General features: G+C 38.8%; 1 protein-coding gene and 1 long non-coding RNA gene across 2 annotated transcripts in view; one reads left to right on the plus strand and one right to left on the minus strand.

Annotated features, from left to right (window-relative positions):
- Positions 1 to 22,038, plus strand: part of LOC135711186 (uncharacterized) — a 239,414-nt gene that overhangs the window by 41,711 nt on the left and 175,665 nt on the right. The gene's annotated exons all lie outside the window — the stretch shown is intronic.
- The window catches only part of LOC135711169 (monocyte to macrophage differentiation factor 2), a 34,768-nt gene that overhangs the window by 2,724 nt on the left and 10,006 nt on the right, over positions 1 to 22,038 (minus strand). The window contains exon 2 of the mRNA XM_065233941.1: positions 11,633 to 12,080. Within this exon, the coding sequence (XP_065090013.1) occupies positions 11,633 to 12,070 (438 nt within the window). The 5' untranslated portion in view covers positions 12,071 to 12,080. The remainder of the gene's footprint in view (positions 1 to 11,632; positions 12,081 to 22,038) is intronic.

Raw genomic sequence — 22,038 nt, forward strand, 5'->3', positions numbered from 1 at the left:
TGTAATGAGAAAGAGAAGGATTAGTAATTTCCATTTAATTCTACTACCTTATTTGCTTATCCTTGACAGATACGCGTATTTCGTCTACAATGTGCAGACTTCTTCAGTGTCTTGTACTAATACAGTCGAGTATTAGTACAAGACACTGAAGAAGTCTGCACATTGTAGAAAAAATACGCGTATCTGTCAAGGATAAGCAAATAAGGTAGTGGAATTAAATGGAAATTACTAATCCTTCTCTCTCTCTCTCTCTCTCTCTCTCATTATACAGGTATTCCACTAAGACGCCCACATTCATCAGAATTACCCGTGGTTAATGATTTAGTCGTAACTTTATTGCTTGTGTATTGAATTACAACATATTTATGGGAAATGTAGGTACACCAACACAGTTCATGATATTTACAACAATTTCTCAAAATGTGCTCCTTTGACTCGTACACACGCCTTCAACCTCTTAGGGAAATTATCGACGATGGACGTTAGTTCCTCCACATATATTGCATCCCAGACTTTTGTCAAACTTGCTTTCAGATGATCTAAAGATACGTGTGACTTAGTACAGGCTCTGGACTCAAGAATAGACCAGACGGAAATAGTCCATTGGATTCAAATCAGGAGAGTTTGAAGGCCATTCATCTTTTGTCAAATATCTAGGAAAAAGTTTGCTTCAAAGTTCCAGCGTCTTTTTCGCTTCATGGTGCCCAATCCTGTTGAAACGTCCAATCGTTGTTACCGAAATGCGTACGTGCCCAAGGTGCAACGGTGTCCGTCAGCAGCATCTGGTAGACTATTTGGTTGATTTTGACGCCTTTTTCGATAAATATTAAGGGAGTTTTATCGGAAGCCGTAATTCCCGCCCAAACCATCACCGAAGCTGAATGATGTGATCTGGCAACATTCGTACGGTTAGAAGAACCCTTTGGCAATAGCTGGCGATAGTTTTGGTGATTGTGGTATTTCTCAACAGTGAAAATCTTCTCATCGGTGAATAAAATCGTGCGATACCGTCCATTGCCGAAATCCTTCAATAATATCTTGGATTATTGTTACCGATTCCTTTTCATCCTGTCATTTAGGTAATTGTTTTTCGAAAATTTGTAAGAATGCAATCCTAAATCCTTGCGTAGAATAGTTCGTACCAGAGTTGGCAAAATCAGAAATCAATTGATATTTTCCGCTCTCATGCGCTCGCAATATCACGCATGATATTGGAACAAAATATCATGCTTGATATTGATTTTACAAGCTCCTTTGATATTGCGAGACTATTCACAACGTGCAAAAATCAAGCTGACAGTTGACTCGACACAAAAAAGATTCCATTGCACATCGTTTTCTTAGAAAAAGAATGCATAGTTTGCTATCTCTTTTTAATCTTCATCGATGACAGACGCGAAGGGACTGCTGCAAGCCGTTATGGAAGTTTCGGTTGCATTCGGATGTAAAGCAAAAATCATTAAACTCAATCTCACCACAGTTTGGTGAGATTTTCATTTGGTGAGTTGTGTTAGCTTGATATTCCGAGCTGTGGTATCATAGCTTGCAAAATCAACCGCAGTAGTTTGCTTGTTGATTTTTGTCTACGAAAATCAAGCGTGATCTTGGGCGTTGGTGAGATTTGATTTTTTGATATCTTCCCAACACTGGTTCGTACTGACTTTGGGTCGATTTTCAATGATTCCGCCATTTTTCGGATAGACCGTATAGAATCTTGATTAATCCTTAGACGAAGTATGTTCCGGTTCTGAGGGGTCCTCACACTTCTTTTTCTGCATTTTCCTGAAAGGTCCTCCAAATTTACGAGTTCTTGGTACCGTTTTATAGCATCCCGAACTGTTTGTGAAGGTATTTGCAATGTTTTTGCAATACGTGCCGGACGAATTCCTTGTTTATAAAGCTTAATTACCGCACTTCGTAGTGGACTGGGCTTCATTACGGCAATACACGTGAACCGATTCAAACGAAACTACAAGCGTTTGTTTATTATGTACCAAGGTCTCAATTGGCAGAGGTGTGCTTCATTTCAGCAAGAAAGCTAGAATTTTTTATAAGCTTACAAATAAACATAAGTTTGAAAATCTTTAAAAATTTGCATAACTTGCTTTAACTTCCATTTTAAAAAAAAAATAGCATTTTTGATAAGCTTTTATAAGTTTTGAAATTGGAAAAATGTAAATTTTTTTGTGATAAAAGTTCAAACAGTTTTTTTTTCCAATATGTGATTTTTTTGCCGATGACTCGTCGTTGCTTTGCTCATCACTTTCAATGAAAGTAACGTCGATTATCGAGATTAAACGAAACCTCCTTTTGGCTTTCAATCCCTTTCACCGACACTCTGTCACTGCTCTTTCAATTTGTGTAATATGCGTTCCCAAGTAACCAAAAATTCTGATAAAATGCTATTTGTGGCTTAAGCAGCTTGGTTGAAGATGGTCTATATAATTCTAAGCAGCCTCATTTTTAAGTTGTTATAAGAGCTTGAAAGTTCCGGTATCATAATTGAAGAGTATTCTAAGCAGCTTCTGGCGGAACTTGAACGGAACTTTTAGAAAATAAATTAAAAAGATTTTCATCCTCTAATTCTTTTAATTCGCACTTTTATGAAAGTTATTTCTAAAGACAGGTATTAATGTGTATTGATTTATCAGTAGAATTGGAGCTGTTTGAAGAATTAAACCCAGTCCTTCTGCGTGAGAGCCCCAGCACGAGCCGCTGCGTCATCTGAGATATAATATAGTAAGCTGTTGTCCCGCCTACTGTTGGAGTTTTCAGTGCCAGCTGACTGACTTGAATACTAAACACAACACCTTGATGAATTTTTAATTGGTGTTTGCCCGCATGGTATTCCAACACATTTGTGGTGCAGTGGTTAGCGTTCGTAGATCGCATGTCGAATACACGGGTTCGAATCCAGGAAATGTTGATGCACTGCATACATATAAGAATTATGATTTATTCGGGCCACTGTTCATTTCATATTTACGTACATTAAATTTGGTTACTAATAAAGACTTGTGCGGATTGCTTCATGTGGTTTGAGAGTTCTGTCTGAAATTTATTTGAACTTTATGGAACTTGGAAGTGATTTTAATCGTTGAATGCGGAACTTTTGGTTACTTGGGTTAGGTCCCGTTTTCGTTACTTTTTTTTAGATAAAAAGGTGGATGGAATGTAAATTAAACAAATTACGTGTAATCTTCAAGTGTTTTCACGTGTGAAATGCTTTAAACATATTTTTTTCATTTTCCGTCATATACGGCATGAAACCTTTGTTGATGAGTTCCATGAAAGACGAAACTATCAAAGTCGAGCGCTCTTGCACTCGTCCGCTTCACCGAAGCTTGAAAAAAAAAACGACAGGAGAAAGAAAGACTAGCGATTGAAAATTTGATTGCAGACGCCGACTGAGGTTCTAGAATACTGCGAAGCTGTTCGACTTCACCAGAAAAAGAAAGCTAGCAGTCTCTTCGTCGCATCGATTTTGTCCATTGAAGCTGATATTGTGACGCCCTGCTTGTGGATTACTCGAGCTTAGAGGGGTACATTGTTGAAGGATAGAATCAGGGGAGGATCTTGAAGTTACCTCTCACACCAGCAGACCTGGGTTTAACCCCAGCCGGCGCCGCCGTGATTTTCTGAAGCAAGTATAGGGAAGTAAAGCCGTTGGTCTCCGGTTCATGAGTTGATGGGTCGATAGGTAGGGTCCAGGTGTGGGAACTGCCTCCCTGGCGTCGGTAGCATTGGTGCTCAGCACGGAAAACATGATCGACGGAAAACAAATCAAGGAAAAAAAAAGGGGAGGATCTTGGGGGTGAGGCTTCGTTGACTCATCAGAACATTGTCACCAGTGAACAAGAGTGCTGATATGTGAATTTTTTTTTCAGTATATTTTTTCAGAAACGGCAAACCAGTTTCCTATAACTTTGAGTCAAACGTTATTTTGAATAGATGAGCCGTTTTCATGCTACGATTTATTAAAACATATCGAATACATTTTGAAAAACTAAATGAGCTTGAGCTTGATTGACCGCCCACGGTTGCTACTCTGTTATTGCCAGACCAGCTGTAATTACACAGAGAACCAATAGACGATGCTTGGGACTAGCAATCATCCTCAATGTGTAAAAACTGGTGATCTTAAATTAGGCAATACCAGCGCCGGCCGCGCCCGAACACAGGTCAAGAAAGGAATGGGAAGGATTGTGTTGTCATAACACTCGCTTTGATGGAAGCCGAGAACACCTCTGCACTTCCACGAGGAATCACTGGGATGTTGGATAAGAGGGTTGGGTTTGCAGCAGGGTTCGTTTTGGTAAACGATAAGCTGAATTGATGTCCTAACGATCATATAACGCGAAGGAGCTTGGGATTAAACCCACGGTCTTCTGCTCAGTAAGCAAAAACGTTTGCCACTAGGCAGACGAGCACCTTTTTAATCACCGAGTTGCTGTTATTACCATGTAGTCATATTAACAAATAAAACGATTGACGAATCTTGAATGTGGATGGGCCTGAGATTAGACTCATGATGTTCTGCTCAGTAAGCAAAAACGGTTGCTCTAAGTCCAACGAGCCCCTCATATCACATAATACCGTTGCTCAAATTTTTGTATCCATTCAAACCCGGAACCAACGACAACAACGAGTTTCGCAAAATACACGATACACAAGCGATTTTACCATAAATCTCTTTGATATGTAAGGACCTGGGACCACGTTTTTCTGCTCAGTAAGCAGGCCACTGTAACCGACGATCTTTCAAATCCAAAAACTAAAAACTACGAAAAAGTACTTAGGCCTTCATTAAGTTCCACTTTCACGCGACGTTCAATGTTTCAATTTGCTCTTTACGTATTGTTCAGGCTATAAATAGACTCTTTTCAAAAGTTACGCGAGAAATACGCACAATCGTCGCCTACCTCGCAAAACTGGTTCCAAACAACAACAAAGGCATAAGCAACGATGGATTGTTGAACTTTGCTGGCTGGTGTAGTGCTGCTGAAAAAAGATAAGTCTATTATTTTGGTTAGTGATCGTTTGGGTTTGGGTCACCCCACGTTGTGTTTAGGTTAGTATAAATAAATAATACTATTTAGTCATATAAATCACCACAGCTCATTATCTTCAGCGTTATCGGTTTTCGTTTCTGGATCTTTAGTTGACTCTGTGATATACTTACTTGCGGCATACTATTTTGGGAGTGTATATGAGCGTGTACCATGTACGGTAGCTCATCTCACATCGTGATGGTGGGACATAGTAGACAAATTAGAGAGAAAACAAGGAGGTATTAGTATTAGTTATATGTAAACAAACAAAACAAAAGAAGAGAAGAGGAAAGAAGAGCAGACAAATAAAAAAGGGATGAAGTAGATAACAAATAAAAGAAACGTAGGCAGATTATTAGAAAAGGCATTATCCGAGACTCGGCAATCAAATGTCACTCCCGCCGAGGTCTCAGCGAAACCCCCTCCCCGCCGAGACCCGCACAGCCGAGCTCGGTAGAAAAAACTAAGTGTGTAGATAGATTAGTAGGAAAATAAATAAAACTACTTTATGACTCAAAGTGCAATGAATGAGCGTTAGTTTCGGGATCATTTCAGTGTTAGAGTTATGTTAGTTTTGATCCGTAATCAGCCCTGCTGACCCCTCCAACATTTGTTGCAGGCAGTGGTTGTTAGATAATGCGGCACTGTAACTACTACTATTTTAGAGGTATGATTCGTCAAGTTTATACAACTCAATGTTTCAATTGAGCCAAACTATCTATCTTACAATTACAAAAGCAAACCTAAACTTACAATTATATGCAAATGCAAAATGAAACTTGACAAATAATCGTTAATCCCCTTATTACAGGGCAGGGCCTGACGATTTCAATCTAATTTTGATCAGTGAACGGGCACCATATGGTACATTTTCTCACGATGAACCTATCATTTCCAGCCTATCTGAACTATTTAATAAATGGAAGCCATAACATGGGTTACGCTCCCCCTAAGCGGGCCCTCCGCATCCTGTCTCTGTCTTATCTCAAATACAAAATGCCAATGGTATGAATGTATCTATATATATTGTTCAGGCTTCAGAATCGTCCAGTGGGCAGTGCACTCTACACTCCAAGTTACCTTTTTTTTCAAATTTACCGCAAATTTGATATTTTACCCATTGAGTGTTGATTAGTCACAATGAAACATTGTGACAGAAGTTGAGGTTACTAGTGTATAAAATAATCTAGGTCCTATTTAGGATTATATCTGAACAATCCAAATCTGGCCAACGCCCACCCTAAACCTAAACCTGTTCTAATCCACCTGAAATGACTAACGTATGGAAGACTTTGACTACCCAGCCATGCAATAGTCTCATTCCGTGCCTTATGGCAACTTGATGATTCTATTGCGCTCATCTTTTGGCACCACCCAGGGGAGACTTGGTCCTGTACCCAATGCTTAACTCATCTCCATTCCACTCAGCTACTCGCAATTTCTTGTGATATAGTGGGCGGAATATTATTATATGAGACAATTCAATGCAGACGTCTTTCCAAATTTGTCAGATCGTCAGGTAATCGGTGAGTTACCACGATAGTTGCTATTCAACAACTCGACAACGTCCCATCGTCAACGCCTGCTATGAGAATTTCCCATTGCAGACGCCAACGAAATGACATCATCGAGATATCGACCAACTACCTGGTTATCGCCTGGTACCTTATAGCACGATGCTAGGAGGCGAACCGGAAGAATCGATGAGCTACCTCCCCCCTACATTTAGAAAAACTAAATGAGATTCAAAATAGACGAATTCCGGCCAAAAATAGGTTCATTGCTACTAGCAGCTATGAGATGTAGATCTAAAATTTGTTATTTTTTTTTCTCTATTTGGCCTGGAACTGCTCAATTTCAAGAACTTCAGGAAAGTTCAGAAAGCGTCAGGATTGTTAAAAAATATTTTAAAGGATGACCAGATAATTTTGAAACACCTTTGAGCATACATACACATCAGAAACATTGTGAATATTGGGACAGTAACATATTAGATCTGAGAATTTCAAGGAAGTTCCAAAAACATCATAGTTGTTCCAAGAATTTCAGGATCATCCAGAGCTTCGAAGTAGTTTAATTACATTAACTAAAGGATAAGTTCCGGCAGCATCAAGACAGATTCATAGATTTCAGGAAAATGTATTGTTTGACGATGAAGTAGCTTCAGAGCAGTATTAACTTTAGAAAAATTGCAGGACTTTACAGAAGTTGCAAAATTTCAAGGAAGTTTTAAGATCTTAGGGATATAAGGAAGTTACTTGAACTGCTGGGCAGTTCTGAAAACTTCAGTATAGTTCCATAAATATCTGAAAAAAAGCAGCAACTTCAGGTAAAATCCAAGAATTTCAGATAAATATCAAGAACTTTAGGAGCGGCTTTTAAATTCAGGAAAACAGCAGGAACCTTCAAGAAGTCCCGTAAATTTCAGGACATTTCAGAGATATTTAGAACATTTAAATCAATTTCAGTGTAATTACAGGAACATTATCACGAGAAATGTGAGAACTTCAGAAAGATCACACTGAAAATAAAATTTAGTTTATACATCGAAATTGTTCCTTTGTTTCACGAATCCATTCGTTGTTATCTGCAACGAAATAGATTCGTACTTTTAATAAAGCTAGTTTCGTTAGAAATCCCAAACTCGCTGTTGGTCTTAAGGAATGTTCCAATAACGTCAGCAATGTTTATAGATCTGGATCATTTCGTTTGTCCGCAATTCGATTTGTCAAATGAGCGATTCGATCTATCAAACGGGCGATCAGATCTGTCACACGAGGTGAGACTTAAACCAGGACAATATAAATTTTACATGTATTTGTGTCCTTTCTCACGATAAGACGCGATCGGATGAGTAGATGGCGGTAGTGTTTAATGTATTTTAAATATGGCGTCTTGGGCAAGAATTTGAATGTAGCTTCTATGAGCTGTTACGTCGGTTCGTCGGTGGTTCAATGATCGTAAGAGCATAAGTTCAGGAGAAATCAGAACAGTTTTAAGAATTTCAAGAAAATTTTGATGACCTTTTATACGTACCGGGAATTTGGGGATATCCAGAAAAATACAGTAATTTTTCGAAAACAATTTAAATGGTGCAGAAATTTCAGGAAAGTCCGGAAAACTTCGGAGATGTTCAAAAAATGTTCGGACATTTCCATTTATTTCACATCTTCAGAGAAGCACTTCAGTGCTGATAAAAATCATTTTTACACTCAACTTAACTGAAAATGAAGACAACTTTAACAGATAGACCAACTACCTGCATAAATTTGATTTTGACATAAACACATTCTCTTGATCAAGGCAACCTCTGAGTATCGAAGTCAACATTAAATGTTCAAATTTTGTTTTTTTTTCCATTCGTGACTGGATGCTTATTATCGCCTGTGTTATTGTCAATTTCAATGTTCATCGTCATCTTGGTAGGGATGATTTTGAGGATCAAATGCAAAATGATTATTTTCATTTTACACAGATATAGCGCTGTAGAACGTGTTGTGTTGGGTTTTAAAAACATATTGATGGAAAATTATTACCTCATGCTGAATTGATGATAATATTGAGGTTTTAGGCGCAGTCGACAATATTCAAAATAATCATTTTGCCCAAAATAAATTTGATTATTTTGCTTTTGAGGGGCCTCCCTTAGCTCAGTCAGTAAAGGCGCAGCTACAAAGCAAGACCATGCTGGAGGTGGCTGGGTTCAATTCCCGGTCCGGTCGAGGAATTTTTCAAGTTGGAAAATTTCTCTCCTTCCCTGGGCATAGAAGTATGATTGGACTTGCCACATAATTATACCAATGCAAAAATGGTACAGGCATCGAAAGCTCTCAATTAATAGCTGTGGAAGTGCATCTAGAACACTAAGTTGAGAGCACGCAATAAGCTAATATGCGATATGCAATAAGCTTGAAATGCGAAGAAGAAGAAAGAAGTATTTTGCTTTTGAGGATTGCTTCTGATTTTGACAATTTTTGGTTGGATAATCAAGCACTGGTAAATATCAACAAACGCGTATTCGTTGATGTATAATGAACTCACTTGTTCGTTTCGCTAGTATTACACAGCGGAGATATTCAAAACGAACGCTATTCATCTACACTGGTTTGAAACGCTACTCCTTGCGTGTGATAGTAAATGCTAAAAACAGACACTGCTTCAGATGCGTGAACGTTCGGAACGCTCCCAGACCATCAGAGAAGATCAAAGAACCTCAGAGCAGTTCAATTAACTTCAATGAAATTACAGAACTTTCAAATAATTTCTGAGAAACTCAAAAAAAAAATCGAAAACTTAAGCAAAGATCCGAGAGTTTCAGAAGCAAATCGGATTCTTCAGGAATGTTTCATGAAATAAATTCATAGCAGTTTCGAGAACTGTAGTAAAATTTCGGAAACATTAGCGTACGAATTTTCAAGAAGTTCCAAGATCTTTAGGGCAGTCCAAAGAACTTCAGAAAAGTTTAGAGATTCTTCGGCAGCTTCTTTATCTTCAGATATGTTCCAAGAACTTTAAAGTACGTCTATTATTTTCAGGAAAGTTGTACAAACTACAAAGAAGCTTTAAAGAAACATGGCAACTCCGGAAAATTTAGTAATGTTCCGAAAATGCCGGAAAAATTACGGGCTCATCAGTGAGGTTCCATAAATATCAGAAAAATTGTTGGAGCATTAAGGAAAGTTCAAGGAAGCATTATAGAATTTAAAGGCGTCCTGCGAGCTTCAAGAAAGGTTCGAAAACATCAGGAAAATTTAGGGAACTTCAGGGTCTTCCTTTCAAAGGACTTCAAAATAGTTCAAGTAACTTCTGGAAACAGCCTGCAACTTCTGAGAAAAGTATAGAATTCTTTAAGCAAGTTTAGAAAATTTTAAGAAAATTAAGAATATTTTAGGAAAGTTCTTTTATCTTCAGAGAACAATCAAAAACCTCAGGAAAGTCCAAACTTTTGGGGAAGTGTAAAGATTTCGAAGAATTATTTTTGATAAAATAAGAGCCGTTACATGAACTTTAAAAACCATTCAAGAACTTCAGTGTTATTCATTTCTTTTTTTCCAAAGGAAAATAACGGTAATATTAAAAAAGTTTCGGAAATTTTGAGGAAGTTCATAGAACTCCAGTGAAATTTAGAGAATCTAGGAAAGCTTTGAGACCTTCAGAAAAGTTCAATGGTCAACAGGATGAAGCAGAATCATTTTAATTTAAGTTCCGTAAGCTTGATAGCCAAAACAAAAAAAATTGATTGTATCTTATGAGTATTGTAGTAGTTAGTATTTTTAAATTTTATGGCGAGCTGTTTGCAGACAAGTTTTATCAATATTACAGTGTCAATAAGAGGGAGAAGAATTATGTGTACATTAAGATGGGTCAAGTTTATATGGCAGATCACAACCCATGGCTCACCACATTTTGCTTTGGAGTGCTTTAAATTGTGTATGAGAATATGTATGGGAAGCGGAACAAAACTATTAATTTACTTGATAAAATTTCAAAAATTGGTCAATTTTTACAAAACCTGATATTTAGATTGAGAACTATATAGAACAACTTCGTCCAAGATTACAAATCGATTCGCCTTCTGGGCAAAAGTCATTAATTTTTTACTGTAGATCTAGTGCTCCGCGCATACCTACCAGCTTATATGCATCTCACTAGGTATGCGCCAAGCCATGGCCATAAATAAAAAAATAATAACTTTTGGCTCAGAAGTCGAATGGATTTTGGTCTTCAACGAAGTTTTTCTGTATAGTTTTCTCAATATAAGTCCCAAATTTGGTAAAAATTGAGCGATTTTAAAATTTTCGATAAGCAATTGAAAAACTTCGATCAGTTTCCCATGAATTTATAAAGTGCTCCCGTAAATCCAGATCGTAGCCAAATTTGCTCAAATTTGGCACAGCTGTTGGGGACCTCAATACGAATCGAAATATCTGTAGGGAGTAGGGGCTGCTAAGTTGACCCATCCTAGTGGACATGCAGTTAAACATTCTTTTATTACAATCATAGGCAATCATAGTGAGCGCATGTCGCACATACATCAGTAAGTAACCACACACTTAGAAAAAATCATGTAAATTTAGGTGCTCTGAGACTGACATATACGAGCGTCAATTTTGACATAAAATTGAGTCTTCAGTTCAATCCAACGTGCTTTTCGTCGAGTATCGAACTTTTCAGTCTCGGAGTACTTAATTTTACATGACATGTTTGTTTACGTCTCATCCTTTGTGTCAAAGATGGATTCCGTCACGTGTAAAATTAGTTATTTCTAAGTGTGCAGCTCTAAACTTACCAAGGTAAAAATGGGCAAGACAGAAACAATCCCAATTTTTTTGATTAGGTACATTGATGTAGATATGTACTGGGACTGATAACAGCTCTCTGGTATTCCTTAAGAGAGCACAATTTAAATACGCTTCCCATTCCCTATGCAATGTTATAAATCTTATAGTCGATCTGAGATTAGGAAACAACGACAGCTGAACAGGTTCCAATTCCAACTAAGTCCAGTATGCCAGTGATAACGCAATAACTGTTATCTGCGAAAACAAAACAAACCTTTGATTTCAGCCGAAATTACTAACCTTTGTCGGAATGTAGGCACAACCAGGTGCGGCACGAGGATTCTTCATCTTGACCTCCTTGAATTGCTTCCAGGGAACGGATTTCAAATCGTGTCGTAGCTTCAGCCAAAATCCCAATATTCCAAAAATTTCCGCCGGTGACGTTCCGCCACTGCCGCAATCCTCCCCGTTGCCGTCGTAGCCACACAACTTGAACTCTCCATTGCAACTTCCTCCGCCCATGGAGCCCGCTCCATTGCTGAAGATATGCGAAGGAGATGACGAGGGTGACTTCTTCGCCGGAGACGAGGACAGCGATGCAGGTGGGGTGCTATGGCGATGGTGATGCTGTTGCTGCTGATAAAGCTGCGCGGCTGTACTTCCTCCGTTGCTAATGTTTCCGCTGCCGTAAGATTCACTGTAGGATGAGCCGTTCCGGGCAGTAATGCCATCTTGCATTGCGATTATGCTGAAATAGAAATTGTAATATCGAGTTAAAAATACATTGGGTTTATTATGGGAGAAGGAGCAATCAAAAGAAGTTTATAATTGGGAAGTTTTCATACACAAATATCCGGATAAGAATTCAAAACAAACCACCGGTCGGCATTTCTGTTTGTTTTCTCGTACTTCAAGCCAAGTTAACACCACATTGTATTAATCATCGAAATCATGTTCCCACCCATCGAGCAGCTTCTAACCGGCTCTGAATTCAGTTCAATTTTGGCTGTGTGCTTCTTCTAGTCGTTCGGTCAGTCGGTGTGAATGATCTTCGTATCAAAATAGAAGTTCAATCACACCTCTCTCTCTCTCTGTGTCCTACAATCAATTGCCAGATGGTGAAAAACGCTTTCGGTCAGTAGAGGTCAGTAGTAGCGTCCGAGCGAAAATCACAATTTCAGTCTTATACTTTGTGTTTGGTAGCATCAAACTTTGTAGATTATTGTGAATGAGGTGATGGACACCTGCTGCCAAATACTTATAATTTAGTATTCAATTTATGAGTTTGCTAAATGAACAGCTGTCAACGCTTTATATAGTGGTCAAGCATCATTTGCGTAAAAAGTTTAAATTCAGAGCCATATTTGGAAGATACTCTTAAAATTTGAAATTGTGATTTTTAAACATACCCATGAAATGGGTTGCTGATATTGTATGACATTCATTTGCTATAAAATAATGTTTATGAAGCCTTTAGATGATATGATGGTTATTTGAACTAGTTAGTTACAAGAATGAAGTATGTGTTTGACATACCTGTACAATCCTGTCAATGTTACATTCAGAGAGTCACAATCAGCGATTTTATAATCGGTGAATATTCACTCTTCACGAAGAGTTAACATTCACTGATGATAAAATTCAAGACCAACAATTGAAAAGGCCTCAACTCATTTTTGTAAACAAACCTCGTAAGGCCATTTTCTCGTGAACCGAAGTCCGTCAAGGCAAAACAACAGAATGGATAGGTAGGGTAAATTCTCCTCTATTCGATTTTGGCGAGAAATTGACCTTACAAGGTTTGTTTACAAAATTGACTTGAGGCCTTTTCAATTGTTGATCTTGAATTGTGAATCTCTGATAGCGAAATTGACATGTGTCATGTGTCAAACAGAAATCTGATGAACACTTTCTTTAAAGCAAACGAACCTTGTCCATCAGACTGTGGAACAGAATTCTAATGTCATTCAAATAAAAATAAACCATGCAGTGACGTACGACGTAAACGTTGCAACACAACCAGTAGAAAGGTAGATTAGAAACAAAATCAACTCTATCTCGTACAGTTGGACGATAACGTATGGTTCACGCAAACACCAGGATGCACACAAATAAACAAACCATGACTCGATCATGTAGGGTGCATTATGTCTTCATCAGATGGGAAATTTTATTCCAAACATCGGAGTTTCTTCAAGAAAATGAATCGATAATTCAGCCAAAAGATGCATCGACACGTGATGCATACTGCTGCAGAAGACAAACGTCGAGTGATAACGAAACGTAACTAACACAAAACAATGCAACAGACGTAGCCAAATACATGCCAGTGCGATTCATAATTAAATTTAACGATTAAAAATAAGATGCTCGGTGGTTGAACAGCAATGTACAGCGAATCCAAGGCCACAGGATAGACATATACCTAGATTGTAGATGTTTAGGAATGGAAGAAAGGAACGTGGTTTGTACTTACGTCAAACGGTGCGTCTACCCGGCCGCTTATGCATATGCAGGCAAATAATCCGAAGATTTATGATTTAAAGCAGATGTTCAGCCAGGTGTTCAACATAGTTTTGGTTGAAATGTGGTTGATAACACCATGATGCATTTGTTTTAATCATGTAAAGAGCAATAAGCTCCGGATTACACTTATTCTAGAGTTGAAAGTTGGCACTACATAGGGGTCGTCCATTAATTATGTCACACATTTAGGGGGGGATGGGGGGTTTTTGAAAACCATGACGAGCCATAAAAAAAAATTAAGGTTCATACAAAAAATGTGACAAAGGGGGAGGGGGGTTGAAAATGGGCCAAATTTGCGTGACATAATTAATGGACCATCCCATATGTACATACTCGAAACACAAAGTGGAATAAGCAAGAAATTCAATGGCAAGGCGAGAAGAAACACATCGATCCAAACACAAGTAAGGGTCCGTTCAAATATTGCGGAACGCAAAACATAGCGCTTTTACATAGGTAAACGTTCGTTTACTCGTTGACAAACGTTACCTGTAGTGCTCGTACCTGCTCCTCCCGATCGTGGTTGATCAACTCTAACTCCAAGATTTTTCATAAAGCTGTGCCGTTACTTTTTTTTTGTTTTTTGGCTGTGAAACATTCCATTGCTTTGTATCCATACGATACGAAATATGCAGCAGTTGGAGGCGAACCAGCCTAAGGCTGAAAGCCTCCTAAATAAAGCTAAATAATAATAATAATAATAATATGCAGCAGACATTCAAAGAAGCGAGTCCATGCATGAAGTGGAGATATACCATAAACTAGGGTATCTACGTTGGATAGAAATCCTTCTTGTAATGTGTCTTTGTTGTTCATTACGTTTGGATTTGTCCCACATATAGGACACTTCTGCATTGATGAACTACCACAAATCAAGAGCCACATGTGAAAAGGGCATACAAGCTTTTTGTAAACAAACCTTTGTAGGCCCGCTTCTCGCCAACCGATGGTTGCCTACGCAAACTAATAACATCATCGGGAAGGGAAAAGCTTCTCCTATCAGGTGATATTGATGGTTTGCGTTGGTGTCATATGGGTGGCGAGAAAAGAGCATAAGAAGGTTTGTTTACAAAAAGCTTGTATGCCCTTTTCACATGTTGTTCTTGAAATATATGTTAACACCTTACCATCAATCATACTTAGTGCAAACTTAAAATCAACTAAGATTGTATTTCCGTTTAATAGATCAAATTTCACTGGTATTAGCTCTTGCATTTCTTTCTCCACGTCTTGTTTTGTAGCAAGAATTATCTCTCTACTCACTTTCACGAATTGCAGGATGAATGGTCTAAAAAAACGACTGCTTTGAGGCATGCTGTTAAACCACATAATTTTGTTCGAAATATTCGCCACATAAACCGTATTGGAGAGAGTGTTGATGAGAATACATCAGAATCATCTTAACATTCGTCTGGCAGTGTTTGATGATACTGGGAATAACCGGTTGAACCATCCATGCCCAAACTACTCAATAGAATCAATTCTGCATATTCTCGGTTATTAGTAGTCATAAACTCGTCGAGTTTCCTCTCAATAACTTTGATGATTCGGTGGACTGTATGCTCCAACAGAGCCTGTAGTTTCACCTTTATTTTGGATGCGGTTTCCTCAATGTATTGAGTTGGAGGGGCACATACTTTTTTAAATGTCCCGATAACGTTGTATGGTGGAAATCTTGATGGTGTCTCTCAATGTATTACTTCGTATTGACTGTTCCTTAAGCCAGCTTCAATGAACATACTAAATACTTTTTCAGGTGACATCATTCCACCAGATTAAATTCCCGTCGATTATAGGCAATAAATAAGGCCTTCTCGATGCTGTCCACCTTTGGATTTACTTCCTCGTTGTCGACGAGACGACGCTTGCTTATTTCGCTCAGCTCATCAAACTGCTTTGAAGGTCTCCCTCGTTTTGATATTGAAGGAACGTTTTGCTCTTCTTCGATGAATTCCTTGATGGCAAAACTAGATTCGACCCAACTCCGATGATCTGTATCAAATCTATCTTTTTTTTCTTTGAGATTAACTCCACTTCTCCTTGTATTTACTGACAAGTTTGTAAATTTTATCCTGCAGTCGTGTTTGCTTTTCCACGTGGATATGATATTTTTCACAGATATACTTGAAGGCTTTTTGAACGTTTTCGCTATGGGTTAGCTTTACGTCAAAAAGTGAAATAATAGTTTTATTATCCATATGCACACTTGTGTTTAACCGTCTTCAATGAAACTATCAACATCCCATAACAATTTATATACGATTCTGAACTCAATGAGAAATATAGGTAGCTTCAACAAGTTTTGAACGACAGGTAGGAATACTGGGTAGCAGCTGCTTTATTGACGTAGAACTACGTCTTTGATTTCTATATGGGGGTACACTTTGTGAAAACCGAAAATGGAACATGTAACAAATTAAGAAAGATTTTGAACGTTTATAACTCAGCTGCCCCTGGTCCAATTTCAATAATTGTATCACCAATCGATCAGAAATATAGCTACGCATTGATAACAATGCTTCCGAATGTTGATTTTCAACAAGAAACTTTTGAAAAACTGGTAAATAACCAGCATTGTCCAAAAGCGTCGAATTAACTAACAAATCCACCAATTACCTACATGCATATGCTGCTTCCCCAGCACAGTCGTCAGAGAGTAGTAAGTAGACGAAACAAGTCGAAGTGGCATTCGCCTTCGATCCTCGGGCGCGTGCGAATAGGGAGGATGGAATTGCGTAATATGTTGCACACTCATCGCCATATTCAGAACCTAACGCAAATTCTTCGAGATAACTACCATCCGTCGTCTGGCTCGCCATGGCGGTGTCTGACGTATCTCCGGTTTGATTTACGAGGTGTGCTGAAGGTGTTACTGAAAAATGAGATCCGTGATGCTGTCACCTACACTAAACACGCCAAGCGTAAGCGGCCATGGATGTCATCTACGTTTTTGAAGTGACATAGACGCACTCTGTTTGGTTTCGGAGGTTAAATCATCACCAACATTGGAAACCAAATGGCTCTTTTCAGGGCCACCAAGCTTTTTACAGTAAAGAGTAGGAATAGAATTCATCTGTCTGTTTGTCCATATTCAGAACCACCGACCACACAAAATGCTCATGTAATCAAACTGCAAGCAGGGGTACAAATTATTGTGATCAACCTTGACCAACTTTGAATTGCCACGGCCGGATATTTTCGATGGAAGAAGCAACAATCTAGCATCTAATTCGACGAAGACGGCAGGAAACATTTAGGGATCAACAATAGAATAGGGCCCATCAGCATTTGTAAACAAACCGTTCCAAAGCCTCACAAATCGAAGGCCGCTCACACAAACCAACACCATCATCTTGTAGGTAGAAGTTTTCCCCTATCCAATGATGGTGTTGGTTTGTGTGGGTGGCCTTCGCTTTGTGAGTAAAGGGCTTTGGAACGGTTTGCTTACAAATGCTGATGGGCTCTTTTCTATTGTTGATCCAGATTTGTGAAGCCGAGTTATTTACGAAAGAGAGTGTCGATGAAGAGAATCGATCAATGTAGATAGGACCTATTGAAACCTATTGGACCTATTGAAACCTATTGACGCAGCTCCCAGAGATGTTATGCCTTAGAACATGCCGGTGGCGCCGACTGAGATTGGACCCAGGCCTGCTGGGGTGAGAGGTAATCACGCTAACCACCGGCGCTGATATCTATGACGGCGAATGAGAACGATCCAAATTTGAGTTTAGTTATCTCAGAAATAAGAAATAAAGTGCAGGAACTCAGCGATGAGTAGATTTGTCTCATGTTTTCCCAGGTTTTTCCAGGATTTTCCAGGGAAAAATTCCCGAATATGAGAAAAGTAAAGATTGGATTCACTCAGTCTATTGGTACTACTCCGAGACTGAATAAAATTTTCGTCAATTTCCTAATTATCTGGCAGATCTTTTAGGTTTTCCACAGGAAACCATGAGACAAATTTACTCATCGCTGAGTTCCTACACTTTTGGCGATTATGAGTGAACTTATCTCAAATTTGGGTTGTTCTCATTCACCGTGTACGCAAAAAGAAAATAGCCAGCGTCGCTACTTGATAGCAAACTACTCATAATGGGAGGAGTCTTTGTAGCTTTTATACCACTTGGTTGCACATCATTCTGCTTTAACCTAAAAAGATATAAAGCAGCGCAGCGCCGATATAAAGCAGGTCTACTTGAACAATGTCTCCTCTGATACGTTCAACGTTGATGCAGGGGTCCCTCAAGGTAGCCTGCTTGGGCCTATCCTATTTAACATTTTCACGTCAGACGTTCCTCCCCTGCCGGGTGGTGGTATCCTGTCAATGTTCGCAGATGACACCTCCATCATCTATAAGGGTCGAGTGATCCGTGCTCTGGCGAGTAAACTACAATCAGGCCTGGATGTTTTGTCCGACTATTTTAAGAGCTGGAAGATTTGTATCAATGCAGCTAAAACACAAACCATTCTGTTTCCACATTCGTATTCACCTCGGCTTGTTCCGCCTGCTAACGTCAAGATCCATCTTGATTGCACTCCCATTGAATGGTCGAGTGAAGTAGTCTACCTTGGTCTCACCCTCGATAGCAAATTGCTATTCCGATCCCATGTGGACAAGACATCCACCAAGTGTAACATCTTGATCAGGTCGCTCTACCCTCTGATAAACAGGAAGTCCACCCTGTCCCTCAAAAACAAGCTTGCTGTCCACAAGCAAATCATTCTGCCGGCTATTGAGTATGGTATGCCAATCTGGGAGAGTTGTGCTAAGTGCCACCACTTAAAGCTTCAGAGGATTCAAAACAAGATCCTCAGAATGATCCTTAACAGTCCACCGCGAACTCGTAATTCTGAGATTCACCACCTGGCCGGTCTTCAAACACTCGAGGAGCGAAAGACTTCCACGCTGGAAAGGTTCAGAGTCGCCTGTCTGCGATCAAACCACCAGATCATTCGTGATTTGGCAACCTAGTTTAAGTAGTTAGGTGCTCAAGTAGGTAGGTTATCAAATTTTTAAATTCAAACCAAAACAATCCCACAAAGGGTATCCTGTAAATTAGCGCTAAACGCAATCATCACATTAGAATAACCAATTAACTAGAACAAAGATGAAGAGCCAAAGGCTAACCAATTGAAATGTTAAATGTTGAAATGTTGAAACATAAAACCCAGAAAATAAACGTATATTTTACTACTACTACTACTGGTATCAGCTCATTTTCGCTTCGGACGGCGTGGTCAGCAATAGCAGCAGTAGGAAGGTGGCTAGTCCACTTTTCTATAACCAACAAGCAACACTTGACTGGTCGTGGCAAAGGAGGTGCCAATCGTCATCGCAAATTCTTCGTGATAACCACCATCCATCGTCTGGCTCGCCGTGGCAGTGTCTGACGTATCTCCGGTCTGATCTACGAGGTGTGCTGAAGGTGTTCGTGGAAAATGAGGTCCGTGATGCTGTAACCTACACTAAACACGCCAAGCGTAAGTGGCAATGGATGTCCTCTTCAATAAAACGGCCCTTTTCAGGGCCATCAAGCTTACATCAGTAAAGAGTTGGAATAGAATTTATCTGTGCTTGTTTGTCCATATTCAGAACCGCAAGCCCCCAACGACCACACAAACTTGGAAGCAGGGGTGCAAGTGATTTTGATTGATTCTCGTAATCAACTTTTTTTTTGAAAAAGATCACTACAAATTTGGTACGCCTACAATTCAAAAACGGAAAGAGTTGAGATAATAGATATTTGATCAATTAAAAGAACTTGATGCTCTTCACATTTATTCCGTCCACTAGCGGTCCTACGTCAAGCTTCCGTTCGTGCCCCTAGGCACAGACCCTTCTACTTTTCTACCTTTGATACATAATAAAGCCCACAAATAACAGGTATAAATATAAATGATCATATCAGGCGTAACATTTGATAACGGCACAAAAACTTTTGTAAATAAAAGTTGTAAGGCCCTTTACACGCGAACTGAAGTACGCCCACGCAAACCAATACAATTATCGGAAAGGGGAAAATTTCCTTCACCCAATGCTGTTGTTGGTTTACGTGGGCGTTCTTCGGTTCGCGTGTAAGGGACCCTACAACTTTTGATTACAAAAGCTTTTGTGCCGTTATCAAATGTTACGCCTGATATAAGCACCATCACAATACATTCTTAATACGTCATGTTTTTCTATATAAAAAATTAAATTAAGTCCGTTGTTCAACAACATATTTCAATATAACGAAACAGTTTCATCGTAAAAATTGAAAATAGGGTAAATGTTGGCACCTACGACTATTCTCGGCAACCAATTTGCAAGCGGTAATTGCACAGCATAACATCTTGTTAGATGTATTCAAACGATTCCTTGGTTAATCAGCTACAAACTGATTACATTTGGATGTCTGAACAAATTTGTCATGCCAGTTTTTTACATAATGCAGCTAATTTAGAGGTGCCGATAATAGGACAACCGGTTAACACGTAAATCAAATGGAAAGGCTGCCGAAGAAAAAGAAGCTGCTAATAATTGTCACACTCACCTGGGAAGTTTGGAGCGTTGTAAAAACGATTTATTGGCAATTTTGGACAATTAGGTCGATTGGAATACATAAATCAGCCGACAGCAAAAGAATGTAAACAAACAAGGTCTTCAGTTGTGTGCATGAGAACGAGACAATGTAAACAGAAGCATGCACGCTGCTTAGACTGACGAGAATATGTAAATTCCTTTATTACGCGAAAATAATGTTAATCACGAAAATCAGCTAATCTTATTAAATTTTTGAAAACGCTCTAAATCCAAACGGCGCAAGATTTTTTTCTGAACTCAGTAAAATACACATAAAACTCGATCATGGAGCATAAAATGGCTGACCAACAAAAAGTAAATTTTGATGTGTTTCTTGTTATTTTCATTAATTTTTTTTAATTCTTATTATTTTTAAATATCATTCTATCGTATTATATTGCATTCTCATTGAAAGCTCTTTTCATAAGCTTTTTAATGGTATGTGAAAACATAGGAATAGCTTTTAAATATATTATAAAATGATATTTAAATGTGGGCTTGTTTTTAAACTAAAAACTACCAGGAACAGCCCTATGTGGTTGTACGCAATGGTGACGTAGAATTACGTGGTCTTATATAATAAATCTTATTTGTTACCTGCAGCAGGAGCTTGTGTTTTAGGAATAGGAATTTGAGCAGGGTTCACTCTGTTTATACTCTTTAGTATGACGCGCTTGACATAGGGTTAACTATCCCATTTCCATTAAGCACAACCCGGACTTAGTCTTTTTTTAATCTAGCGCAGTCTAGCACCAAACAGAATGTTATTATTACAGATGGCTTTCAAATTTATTTACCTTTACGTACGTACCGCAAGATTTTTTAAAGAGAAACCAATCATTGAGATATTTTCAAAAGTCTAACACTGCTTCTTGACGCCAAATTCGGCCAACGGATTCCAAACTCGGCCTAACGCATTGAAACGCCATTGAAACACCAATGAATTCACTTCGGCCTATCAGATGAAGATAATACATGATTCGGTTGGAGCGTTTCTTTTGTTTTTGAAAATAATGGGTGCAAACCTTCATATCACGCGTTCTCATTGACATCGTTCGGTAGCTTATTAACTAAAGAATCGTACCAAACGCATAATTGACTTGTTAACTCTGAAAGCATGGATTTATTTGAACTTTTCTGCTCGATAGGCCCAAAATGGGCGATTAGGCCGAAGTAGTTCTCTACCCTATATGGCGCACAGCGACTCACGAAGAGCTACTGATTCCGATCAATAGCGGTGCGGCTTCTTCCTCCTTCTATGGATGCTCATGTGGGCTGCAGCTCACTGCTTGCAAGCAGCCTTTCGTTGTGTACTGTAGAACACCATCACTCACCACACGGTGAGACCGGATGGAATTCAACTTTGAAATCTGTGTTAGGGAAATCGCTTTTCGCAGGCAATCGATGATAATTTTAATTATCATAGGAACAGTTGCACATTCGTACAATTTTCAATAGTGACATTTTGAAAAATGATAAAATCTTAATGTTAACAGAATCACAGAAAAAATCCTATCGATTGGCGTATTAAGAATTAAAATCCACCATCTCTGGATCAAAATAAGACCACTTTCTTTCATCCCGCGACCGACTTTGGTTTTTGAAATTGCACCCC

Source organism: Ochlerotatus camptorhynchus, unplaced genomic scaffold, assembly GCF_037179485.1.
Source record: "Ochlerotatus camptorhynchus isolate MF236.1 unplaced genomic scaffold, CSIRO-AGI_Acam_v1.1 ptg000423l, whole genome shotgun sequence".
NCBI classification, from domain to species: Eukaryota; Metazoa; Arthropoda; class Insecta; order Diptera; family Culicidae; genus Ochlerotatus; species Ochlerotatus camptorhynchus.